General features: G+C 38.2%; 1 protein-coding gene across 10 annotated transcripts in view; it reads right to left on the reverse strand.

Annotated features, from left to right (window-relative positions):
- The window catches only part of stk33 (serine/threonine kinase 33), a 166739-nt gene that overhangs the window by 80965 nt on the left and 72197 nt on the right, over window positions 1–13577 (reverse strand). For all 10 annotated transcript variants that reach the window (XM_043705845.1, XM_043705842.1, XM_043705840.1 and 7 more), the window contains one exon: window positions 4183–4296. In XM_043705845.1, coding sequence (XP_043561780.1) covers window positions 4183–4296 — 114 coding nt within the window. The remainder of the gene's footprint in view (window positions 1–4182; window positions 4297–13577) is intronic.

Raw genomic sequence — 13577 nt, forward strand, 5'->3', positions numbered from 1 at the left:
AGTTGGCAAGGTCCCCACACCTCAACTACTTGCCTTTAAACAACTGCCAAATCTCAAACAGATTGTTGTTCGTAGCAAGCTGCCCAGCTCTCAGGACAATTCCATACAACTCTGTCACGGTAGGCACTACAAGACGTGTCAGAGTGTGGACATAGATACCACCATTACGCGTGGGGACACTTCCCACCTTGTACATGGCAGGTACTCATGTGACTCAGCCAACATTGTCTATCTTATACGTTGCAGGCAAGGATGCCCGGAGGCATGTTAACATTGGGGAAACCGAGCAAAGGCTACGACAACGGATGAATGGGCACCACACAACAAACAAACAGGAGGGTTCCCTCCCAGTTGGGGAACACTTCAGTGGTCCAGGACATTCAGCCTCAGACCTTCGGGTGACCATCCTCCAAGGTGGACTTCGGGACAGGCAGAAGAGAAAAGTGGCCGAGCAGAGGCTGATAGCTAAGTTCGGTACCCATAGGGAGGGCCTCAACCGGGACCTTGGGTTCACGTCACATTCCAGGTGACCACCATTGCACTATACACACACACAGATACTCCTACACACACACACACGCACACAGACACCCACATACACTCCCACACTTACACAAGCACCCCCCATAGACTTAAGACACTCTGCACTCACTGCACACGCACAGACACTTTCTCACACTCACAACCTCCAACCCAGACAGACACACAGACACACAGACAGACAAAGACCCACATGCACACATATTTTGTGGGGTGAATTTGTACTTGCAGGATTACATTGTACTTTGCTCAAAAACTACATGCATTCATGTAGAACTCTGAGCTCAAAAGCTGCATGCATTTATGTAAAACTCCGTTACCTCACTTTTTAGATTAGAATCAATCTAAACATCATGGCATAGACAGAGAACACATGGGGGAGGAGATGAAGGTGATAGGTCAGGGAGGAGAGGGTGGAGTGGATAGGTGGAAAAGGAGCTAGGCAGGTCGGACAAGTCCGGACAAGTCAAGGGGACTGGAAGTTTGAAACTAGGATGAGGTGAGGGAAGGGGAAATGAGGAAGCTGTTGAAGTCCACATTGATGCCCTGGGGTTGAAGTGTTCCGAGGCGGAAGATGAGGATGAATATTTCCCATCAACCACTACCATCTGTCTTCTTCCAGCTAGCCAATTTTTGATCCAAACCACTAAATCATCTTCAATCCTATGCCTTTGTATTTTGCGCAATAGCCTACCATGGGAAACCATATCAAATGCCTTACTGATATCCATATACAAATCAACCGCTCTACCCTCATTAACCTGTTTGGTCACCATCTCAAAGAACTCATTAAGGTTTGAGAGGCACGATCTACACTTCATAAAACTGTGTTTACTATCCCTAATCAACTTATTCCTTTCTAGATGATTACAAATCCTTTCTCTTATAACCATTTCTAACCTTTACCCACAACCGAAGTAAGGCTCACTGGTCTATAATTATCAGGGTTGTCTCTACTCCTTTCTTGAACAAGAGAACAACATTTGCTATCCTCCAGTCTTCTGGCACTATTCCCGTAGACAATGACAACAGAAAAATCAAAGCCAAAGGCTCGGCAATCTCCTCCCTAACTTCCCAGAGTATCCTAGGATAAATCCCATCTGGCCCACGGGACTTATCTATTTTTATACTTTCCAGAATTGCTAACATCTCCTCCTTGTGAACCTCAATCCTATTTAGTCTAGTAGCCTGTATCTCAATATTCTGCTCGACAACGTTGTCTTTTTCTTGTGTGAATGCTGACGAAAAGCATTTATTTAGCGCTTCTCCAAGCGCCTCGGACTCTACATACAACATCCCACTGCTATACTTGATTGGCCCTAATCTTATTTTAGTTGTTCTTTTATTCCTGATATACCTATAGAAAGCCTTAGGGTTTTCCTTGATCCTATCAAGTCCCCTCCTGGATCTTCTCAGCTCTCTCTTTTGGCCCTTCCTGGCTAACTTATAACTTTCAAGTGCCCTAACTGAGCCATCACACATCTCATCCTAACATTAGTCGCCTTCTTCCTCTTGACAAGAGATTCATCTCCTTTACTAAAGCACAGCTCCTGTGCTCGGCAACTTCCTCCCTGCCTGACTGGTACATACTTATCAAGGATCCGCACTAGCTGTTCCTTGAATAAGCTTCACATTTCAATTGTGCCCATCCCCTGCAGTTTCCTTCCCCAACCTATGAATCTTAATTCTTGCCTAATTGCCTTCCCCCCCAACTATAACTCTAGCCTGCGTTATTTACCTATCCCTTTCCATCACTAAAGTAAACATAACCGAATTATGGTCACTATCACCAATGTGCTCACCTACCTCCAAATCTAACACCTGGCCAGGTTCATTACCCAGTATCAAATCCATTGTGGCCTCGCCCCTTGTTGGCCTGTCTATATACTGTGTCAGGAAACCCTCCTGCACACATTGGACAAAGTACTTGAACTCTAAAGTACTTGAACAATAGTTTTCCCAGTCAAATACATACCTTCATACCTACAAACATACCCTTCATTTTACTATCATCCATGTGCCGCTTAAATGTGCCTAATGTATCTGACTCTGACCATTGCTGGCAGTGCATTCCATGCACACACCACTCAGTGTAAAGAACCTACCTCTGACATCTCCCCTTAACCTTCTTCCAATCACTTTAAAATTATGCCCCCTCATTATAGATATTTCCACCATGGGAAAAAAGTCTCTGGCTATCCACTCTATGCCTCTCATCATCTTGTACATCTCCATCAAGTCACCTCTCATCCTTCTTCGCTCCAATGAGAAAAGTCCTGGCTCCCTCAACCTTTCTTCATAACCTATAATCCATTTGCTAACTCTCAATATAAACTTGAAGATTTTGAATAATCTACTGTTATATATTCCATCTAATCAAAATCTAGAAGAAAAAAGATTTTTTTTTTCCCTAGCAAAAATAGGTTAGCTCAATTGCTTCTTTCCAGTTTGGTCCTGAGAGCTTCAAAACCTTTGCTCTCACAACTGAAATCCTTATACTGAAGTAATATCCCGTTAATTGTTCTGAACAAACGCCTTTTTCTAGGAGAAGCTATTCTAACATCTGACCTCAGTTGGGTCTTACTTGAACTGAACTCAAAGCTTTTAACTAAATTGAAAACTAACTTGCTCATCCAGGTACTGCTAAATTAAGGCATCATATTTTTCCTTTTCCTGTCATAAAACTCACAATATAAACAAACTATGATTAACCATCTAGAATGCCTTTAGTTATCTGCTGTCAGACACATACCATTTTAAAATGACTGACCTGGTTAATTATTAAACCCCTTCACAAAACAAACACTCACATACCACTAGTTAAAATCAAAAATCAAAGGAAATTTATATCTATCTTTCATCATAATCCTCCTTTCAAAGTTCAATACTTCAAGAAAACTGTCCTTTTCGTAAAATCAATTGAGTATTTGTAGTATTAAAATTGCTGCTTCTGAACCAGTTACACAAGTTTATAACTGTTCTATTTAAATTTATACACAGTTTCTACTCTAGTAATACAACACTGTTTGTCAAAATAAACGAGAATGAACCAACACTTGAATATATTCTGAACAAAGAGAAAAGAAATTCATCCATACACAGGGGTATAACCTAAGTTTTAGGTAAAGTCATTTGTTAAAATTTGAAAACAAAAAAAGGATGACTTTGGAAATAATCCCAATCAAAAAAAACATTAAAAGCTTTTGCAGATTTTAAGACTAATGTTAGTCATACCTATTAAAACCTCCATGCGTACTGCAAGTTACATGCACTGAATATCTTAAATTGGTGCTTGTTCATTTTAATCATAACACTAACAAGCTGATCACTTATTGCTGTACAAAGGGATCTATACAATTTTGTAATTAATATCAAGCAATTTTTATACTGCATTATCTCACCCATTTGTCTGCAAAAAATTTTTTATTACTAGCAATACTTTAACATTTCAGTCCATTTCATAATAATCCATTTGGTAGAAAAGGATTTGAAACCACGTTATGTATAACTCAATCGTGTACATCTTATCCATTCAAAGTGTTACTTTTCCAAATGAGAAAAATATATGACAAAAATCAAAATAGCTGGAGAAAGATTTTCACATTAATGCAAAGGTTTAAGAGTTTAAAATTACCCACATACCCGAATAGCAAATTCATCATCAACTCTGGTGTGAGGTACCACCTTGTATTCAGCATTATTGACAGTGGCACGCTGTGAAGGCATCTTACAGGAATCTTGAGCAATTTCACTTTCCTGCAAATGGAAATGAATGCATTAAGTTGAATAATATTGTAGTTTTTGCAATAATTACAAAAACAAAATACTCTGATGCTAAGAATCTGAAATAAAAACAACACACAAGAAATACCCAGTTGATCAGGAAGTACCTACGAAGACAGAAAGAGAATTAACATTCCAAGTCAAATACCTTTCATTAAAACTAGCAAAGGTTATTGATGCAACAAATTTCAAGTACAGAGGCAGGGAGGAGAAAGGGAAGAATAAACAAAGGGGAACATCTGCAATATATTTGGAAGACAGGATGACAAATGAGATAATGGTGCAAGGGTGGTAATGGAACAAAAGGTGGTCTGGAGGAGCTAAGAATGATAAGAACAGAACCATTACCAGCACTTGCTGTCTGGAGGAACAGAACTGTTATGTCACGTTAAAGCAATCAGTCTAATTTTCAGCAAACACATCACAGCAACATAAGAAACACTAATGGCAATATAAATCAATCCCAAAGATTGTGTTTACTGTTTAATGTATGTCAATAAAATAATGTCACATTCCCTGTATCACATTCCCTTTCTGATAGGCAACAGCAACATCCTGCAAGAAATAATGTGTGAAATCGGAAAGGAGCCTTGAACAAATTGTGGCTTTTATTGGCATCTGCAAAATACTGTGGAAAATTGAAATCTGAAAAAGAAACAAAAAATGCCAAAAATACTCAGCATGACTGGTAGGCTGCCTGTGGAGATATACCACAGTTAACATTTCAGGTCAAGTACCTTTCATAATGTCTTATATTAGTACAATTTACAGTGAGAAAATAATGGGATAATAATCCAAGAATTTAATTAGCAGAAGATACAAAAAGAAACAAACATACCACATATTTTGACAAAGTTAATTACATGTCAGAACAGACATTCAATGACTGAGATTATTGCACTGAATGATTCTTTGCAGAGTTCTTTAGATGGGAAGTCTTTTCCATTCATGAGAGGTTATTGAAATTAGAAGTGTTTGCTCACAGCTAACCAGCAAATCTTATGATGGTCAAGGATGAGACCAACACAAATAGGTATTGTCAAATACAGCCATGAAAGAAAAACATTCATTCTGAAATTAGGATACTGTAGTCATTTTATTAGAACAAACATTTATTATCAGAGAAGGAATTGATTAATTATAATTAATATTGGAGATAGGGTGTGGACCCAGGAGACCTGGCAATGTCAATTGTGAAATATGGTTAACAAACTTTCAAGGAACAAAATTGCAAAATTCTCTCCTTCAGCTCCTGAAGAAATTGTGCATTTTACAGTATTATTTATTAACATTTATTTACAAAAAGAAAATAAAATCAGAAGCTTCTTAGCAGCAAGGATCTTTCCAGTAAATATATCACAGGATGACAAAAAAATGAGGAAGGCTTCCACAATGTATTGGATGGTGGAGAGAGTGAATGTTGAAGGTGACGGATGGCATAATAATCAAGTGGGCTGCTTTGCCCCGGATTAGTTAAGCCTCTCATACAGGCAAGAGGAGTATATTCCAACAAACTCCTAACATAAGCCTTCGAGATCATGGGCAAGACAGTAGGTAAGCTACTTTCCACGGAATTCCTGGTCCCTTACCAGTCTCTCAAACGCAGTTTTTATAGGGCTAATCCAGTTCAGTTCCTGGTCAATAGTTATTCGCAGAAAGTTGACAATGAGGTATTCAAAAATGACAAGATAGTTGAATGTCATTGACAGATGGTTAGATTCACAGATTTGGCCTTCATTTGTCTGTAGGCCTGCTTTCCTTTCCTTGGGTATTAGTGGTGTTTCATATTCAGGAATGTATTGGGCTTATAACTTAACAGCTCTGTGACCTCCTGATTCATAAATCTAGAAACTAGTCTTGCTAGAGCAAATTTAATTTCTGTCAGATAAATGTCAAGCTGGATATTCACTCCTCCAGTGTAGAGTTTTATCCCATGCTCATTAACTTCAACTCTGCTAGGGCTCATTCATGCTATTATCATTTGATATCAAAGACAGTCGCTCTTGCCTCATCTCTTGAATTCAGCAATTTTTTCCATGTTTTCACAAGGATGTAAAAGTTCAGGGCTGAGTGGCTCTGGTGAAATCCAAACTGAGCATCACTGAATAAATTATTGCTGCTCAAGTGCTATTTGATAGCACGGTCAACAAACTTTCTTGAAGATAGTCACAATTACAGTCTCGCGAAGATCCTCCGCCATGCTCGCCTTCCAGATTAGGGAGATAAAATTGTGTACAATAGCATTTCAGCAGGGATTCCATTTTCAACAGCAGCTAAATTGATTCGCCGCTGCTGGCTGGCCTTATTAACATCAAGTTGGGGTTGTGTGGGGGTCGTGACAGATAGGAAGCTGGGGGAGGTAGTCAAGGGCACTCCCATCAAGGTCCAAGTCTCAATTGAGAGACGCTCAAAGTGCTCCTTCAAACAAGCGTCCATTATGTTTCGGTCCTTACTAAGTACCACTCTGTCAGTTTTCAGTGGAGTAGGTTCTTGGGCCATAGTTGGTCTTGACTACACCAAAGAATCTGTGCACATTATGCTTGTTGATGAGTTGCTATATTTCCTGTGCTCTTTCCATCCACCATTTGTCATTCGAGTCGCAAGTTTGTTATTGGAAATCAGCTTTCCTTTGTCTGTAGAACTGCTTCTCTTCTCTTGAGTAGTGGTGGTGTTTCATGTTCAGGAATGTCTGGAACTGTGGACATTCTGTGGCTTCTGTTTATTATAATCATCAGGTAAACTGGAATGCAAACATCTTTGCCGTCCCTCACTCACACAGGTCATTCTACTATAACATGACAGTTGCATTCTTCTGCAGCCTCACGCTATGGAAAACCACAAGAGAAAAATCGATATACCCGTTCAGTACAAAGTCTGCATTATCCAAACAATTCGATCATGTTATAGTCAATTCGGTTTGAAGAAACGCGCGTTATTCCAGAATGATGTATATGTTGACATGGTCAAGCAGGTGACAATATTCAAATTGAGGGTGTTGCCATTAAGTCTCCTGCTAGTTTCTGGTGAAGTAGGGTGTTAGTTCTAGTCAGGCTAGGTTGTAGGCAGTTCCTCAGAATGAAGTACCTGTGAGTGTGCTTCTTTCCTACACTTTATTTGCCAATCACACTTTCCCTCATAACTGTGACATTGAAATCGATAAGGAGAATCAGCTTAGCTGAGGCTAGAATCAAGTTCAGCTGTGGTTTCTAGGGCTGGAGCATATGACTAATGATTAAGATGCAAACATCCTCCCGAAAAGATATAAGACAGATTGCAGTAACTACAGAGGTACTGCTGTTATCTGTCACAGGGAAGGTTATTGCAAAAGTCTTCCTCAATCACCTCCTCCCAAGGCTGAAGAGGTTCTTCTCAAGTCACAGTACAGATTCGGTCCAGTAAGGGTAAAGTGACAATGATCTGCAAAGTAAGTCGCATTAAAGACAAGTGCACCGAGCAGAAGCAACCTCAGAGATCAAAGAACATAGTGCATAAAGTCCTTCATTCCTGGAGAAACATATTGGTGTGTTGATACAGCCTCGCTTGATTCCAGTTTTCACACTTCTGAATAGATCTACCACAGACCCAATAAGGAGTGTGGGTTCCATGCCATTGTGCAGCAAGCAGATGTTGGTGTATTTCTGTGGATAACCAAATTTGAGGAGGAAGCTCCTTAGCCCCTCCATTTGTGGAAGCTCAGTCTTTGAGTACGTTTAAGGTGGAAATAGATAGATTTCTGATTACCATTAGTGTACTGGGTCATGAGGATGGGATGGGATACCTAAAAGGCACTGAAATGTTAGGTTAGACATGATAATGTTGAATGGCTTGCCAGACTTGAAGGGCTAAGTTGCCTCCTCCTGTTCTTATCTTCTGAAACCAGCATCCGCAACTTAAATAAGGGCAATTACAGAGGAATGAAGAAAGAGTTGTTGGAAGAGGGCAAGGAAAATAAGTCAAGGGGAAAGTCAGTAGTAGCAGGCATTCAAGTATTTATCTCGCCACAAAAATTTATTCTCAATGAGATACTCAAAAGGCCCAATGAAATGGATGAACCACCATGGTTAACAAAAGCAGTTAGAGAGAGCATCCAATAAAAAGCAAAGGCATTCAAAATGGCAGAAACTATAATTGGCCAAAGGATTGAGCTTTCCTCTTTTTTTGGAACCAGACATGGATAACTAAAAAGCTAATAAAGAGGAAAAATAATTATTATGAAATTAAACCGGCATGAAACATAAAAACAAACAATAAGAATTTCTATAGGTATATAATAAGAGAGTAGCTAGAATGCAGAACCCTTCGTAGATGCAACTGGGATATTGATAACAGGGAACAGAGAAATGGCAGATAACTTAAACCAATATTTTACATCTTTCCTCACGGTGGAAGATACAATAAACATCATGACGATATCACATAGGAAAGGTGGTAATGGAAGGGAAGGTCTTGTAACTGTCTCAGAAATAAAACATGTCAAATTAATGAGACTGCGAGTAAGAGTAAATTTGGGAGATGGTGCATGCATTAGAAAGAGTGGTAGAGCATGAGCCTTGGTAGAAGGGTGCAATTCCGGAGATAGAGTAAGCTTTATGTAGCAGAGAAGATTATGGCACCTGTGTTGGCAGAGTGTAAAAAGTAATTGACCCTGTTTCTATAAGTGCTGTGTATTTGTCCAGAAAGTTGAGACTGCTTTAATCAGGGTGGCAAACTCAGATCAGGTTGACATGGTCTTAGAGTGGTAGCCTCCATTGTATGTCTTGGGGAAGAGGTCATCCTGCTTCTGTGCCACAGCTCCAGATCCCTGCCTACTATGTGCAAGACAAATGTCAGGAACCATGCTGGGTAGCTTTGAACTGACACAGACACCAAGTGAATAGCAAGTTGTCCAGGAATGGTACATGATAAGGTGGGGATAGAATTGGACATGAGGGATTTCATAGTGCAGACTGGGTAGCTAATGAGGTATATTTGCTAAGATATGGCGAAAAATCTCACTGGGTTTCACAGCAAGAATTCTTCCAAAATCAAAACATGATGCAACTTGTACTTAGCCAAAAAAAGTAAGATCCAGTCACATAATTAAGTTAGCTTTCTTTCATACTCTAACTTTTTCTTCCTTAATGCTTGAGTTTTTTTTTGTTTTTTTTATATTCTATTCAATCTTCTGATCTGACATGTCTATACACAATTGTATGCTTTCTCTTTAAATTTACACTATCTTAAACTTCTTTAGTTAACCACAAATAATGGGTTTGCCATTAGGACAACTTCAAACTCATATTTATGTTAAAATATTAATGTTTGACCCAATTCTCTCTCCCTCAAACTGAATGTAAAATTCAATCACATTATTGTATTCCCACTTAAGAGTGATGTTACCAAGATCCATATTATCCTGTAGCCATGTAGTAATGGCTAGCAAATCATACTCATCTACTTCTATATATGCTATTAGTTCACTTGTTTCTTTCAAAACATTCAGGTCCTTTGGATATATTTGTAACCTCTTGCTTTATCTGTTACTTTATTCTTAGGTTTGTGCTCTCTATCCTTCTGGACCGTATCATTTTTCAAATGAATACTTTTCTCTATCACCTTGTCTATCCTCTTTACCACATCTTCTGAAATCCAATCCTCTGCCCCACTAATCAGTTTAAAATACTCTCCTTCTTTTACATAGCTTGCTAAAACAGAGGTCAAGCACAGTTCAGGTGCCAATGGTACAAATCCCATGTTAATCACAGAATGTTAACAAGAGGTGCAGCAAGTAATTTAAGGAGGCAAACAGCATTTTGGATTTTATTATGGAGGGATCAAAACACAAAATTAAACCAGACTTATTACAACTATGCAGGGCTTTGATGAGGCCTTACCTAGAATACAGAGCACAGTACTGATACTGAGCTTGTCTCTTTACCTAAGGAAGGACAAACATGCCCCAAAGGGAGCACAACAAGAATTCACTTGACTGGTTCCAGGAAATGGGGATTGTCATTTAAGATTTGAGTAGGCCAAACCCATATTCCCTATAAATGATGAAAAAAAGATATCAAATTGAAACAAAATTCCATAGACTTGGCAGAGTTGATGCTGAGAAAATGATTAATCAGGCTGGGGAATCTAGACAAGGGGGTCAGAATATCAGAGGAAGGTGTCAGCCATTTAGTACTGAGAGAAAGAAAAGTTTCTTCAGTCGGTGTTGCAAATGTTGGAACTCTCTAGCCCAGACAGTTGGACACTCAGTTGAGTCAATAGGTTTTTTGAGTACTACAATGAACTCAGGATATGAAAGTCTGGAACATCTCTTCCACAAAAAGCTGTGGTTGCAGGATCAATTGAAACTTTTAATCAGACATCACATATTTGTTAGGTAAGGGTATCAAGAGATATGGATCAAGGACAGGCAAGATCCATGATGGAGTGAAATACACATTAACGGTGACTTGATTGAATCATGAATTAGATTTGAGGTGCTGATTAGCTTACACAAAATCCTATATCTATTCAGAGTTGTCAATTCAAATATAAAATCCATTGACAACAAAAGGCCAACAGAAAGAAGCTATGAAATAAAAATGATAAATATTTTAATGCAGCATATTTAGAACATATTTTTTGAGACAGGGCTCTGTTTATTTGAGGTGTGTGCCACTAATTGTATATAACAGCATGTTTACTAATGAAAATCACCATTACTTTAAATTAATCAATGATAATTTAGGATGCCCCTGATCAAAAACTGAAAGCTACTATGTCCATGTTAAATTGACTGCAGAACTTGTAATATTTACATTGTACAAAATAACTTTAGTAATCTTCTTTAATATGGATTGCAAATGAAAACGTACAAAGTAAAATGACAAAGTAGTAACACAGTCCTTGACATTAATAACAAGTGATTTTTGTTCATTTGGCAAGGTTATTGCATTTATCTACTCAACACAGTTGAGCATATATGGTTTAGAATGTGTTTATTAGGTCGCCAAAATCCAAACTTGAAAATATAATTCATTAAGTTAATTTTAAAAGCTGTATTTGTAAGCTTGCTATCTGCTTGGTTTTAATCTGAACATTTTCCACCAGAGACTTCCTGCACACCCTGATAATATAGTACAAAAATAGCCACCTTCTCAAATTTTAGCAGCATTGCTACAATTGGATCGTATTTTCCCTGAAGGAATTAAATTCAAAATTAATGTGTGGCTCACAGAAAATTGTTTTCAAAAGTTTTGCTGTGGCAAAATGGCTTGGACTATTGGTAAGTTGAGCTTGACACCAACAATTGCAACAGTGTGGGCCAATGTGCTATTTTAACTATAAGGATGATTAGTGAGGGATGCAACACCTGCTACTTGCCAGGCAAAACCTGCTGCAACCTGGCCAAAGAGATAAGACTTTTCTTTAATGTTCAACTTCACTGGTGTCATCTATAGCGTAATTTAATTCATACTTTGTACTTCGCATTCTAAGAATCAGGAAACATGATTTGAGTTTTATTTTTTGAGTTGTTCTTATGTGTTTTGTGATGAGAAGTCTGGAGGCCTGTTTGTATAAATGCATTTTAAATTGTGTTTTACAATCATTAAGTGAAGAATTAGGAGTTTGCAGTTTAGAGCATTAAAAAAAACTCCAGCAATAGGAGCCCAGGGAGACATAGATATTGAAAAATCCAGAAGGAATTCTTGTGTGTGTGTGTGTGTGTCAGACATGGAGACAGAAATGGTAAACTTTCACAAGAAATGCAGGCAGTATGCTAGAAATGGACGGTGAAATTGTCCCATTTTCAGTTGAAGCGTTTTGTTGGGTCTTTGATTCATAGCACTCAGTTGACAGTGACTCAGAGCAACCTTTTTCATCCAATCTTCTGCTCTTTGGCTCATTAATTATGCAACAGGGCTCTTCTACACTATTCTTTCTATCTGCGTCCAGCTGGCTCTGACTGGTGGTGTGACGTACTGGAGCAGTCAGCATTAAAAGAAAACCATTGCAGTCCACTCCACTATCCTGGACACAAGCACTTGGTGCCTTTCCCAGGAAATAGGCACTGAGTTTTGCTTTCTGGGTCAGGTCTTCAGTAATGATGGTTGATCACCAGTGTTTAGCGATAGCATCTAAAGTTGTGTGCAGCTGGTCTGTAAAAAAAACACCATAACAGAAATCTTGAAAGGTTCCAGCAGTCTGGGTCCAAATCCTACTTGCCCTGGGAGGTATAATATATAATGTCCAAACAGGTTGATTAAAAATAGTTATAAAAAAGGACCACAATCCAAAAGTGTGTCCCAGATGAGAGGGTCTCTATATGGCAATTCTCCTTTTTTCCATCAGGCATTTGACATGATAATGCCTTTTCCCTTCATTTTTAGACTTTACTAAATGCAAGAATAAGGAAAACATGCATTCATATTTACAGTACATACCTAACAGTAATTAAAACAAGTGATGTCTGAAATAAACTTGACAGAATTAATGGTTTGACAATTGTATTGAAATTGTCAACAGATATTGAATTCTTGAAACTGACAAATGAACAATCAGGGCAAACTGATGGAGAAATTCAAAAGACTTGGATTTTCAGAACTGTTGAAAATGTTGTATTAAGCAACTATTAAGTAGATAAAGAAAACATAGGCATGAAGTAATTTTCACTGAAATTGAACTTATCCATGTAATGTTTTCTTGTAAATATAAATAAGAATATATTGCAGAAAGAAAATACCTAATAAAATTATTTCAATAAGAGTCTCTTTATCAATGGCCAGTGACATTTATCTGCACTTCTTTTCATTTCTGCTTCACCAGTTTCCATTAATCTTTGTGGTGAAGTTTTTCTGCCTCTCAATTCTAAAGCTAACTTAAAATATTGGGACTGTACAACCAATTCCAATCAGACGTAAAATAATGCATAAAATAATCACAGCTATTTCTAAGCTGAATAATCCACAAGAGGGAGTTGTTCGCAAATTCCTGAGTCAGCCTCACAGAAGTGATTTACTCAAACTATTTGCAAGTCAAAAATGAAAGCCATCTTCTGGAAAATAAATACACTGGAGCCAGGTAACCATCTCAGACCTTCCTAATTCTAATTTCATTTTTAAACAAAAAATAATTATTAACATATTTATGCAGAAAACTGATGCTGAAACTTAATTTTAAACAAAGAAAATACTTTGGAATCTGCCACAGCACTAGTATACTAAATGGTGGTTACACAAAGTATACATAATGATCTCAAAAAGCAAATCCAACAATGCTTT

Source organism: Chiloscyllium plagiosum, chromosome 16, assembly GCF_004010195.1.
Source record: "Chiloscyllium plagiosum isolate BGI_BamShark_2017 chromosome 16, ASM401019v2, whole genome shotgun sequence".
Classification (NCBI taxonomy): Eukaryota; Metazoa; Chordata; class Chondrichthyes; order Orectolobiformes; family Hemiscylliidae; genus Chiloscyllium; species Chiloscyllium plagiosum.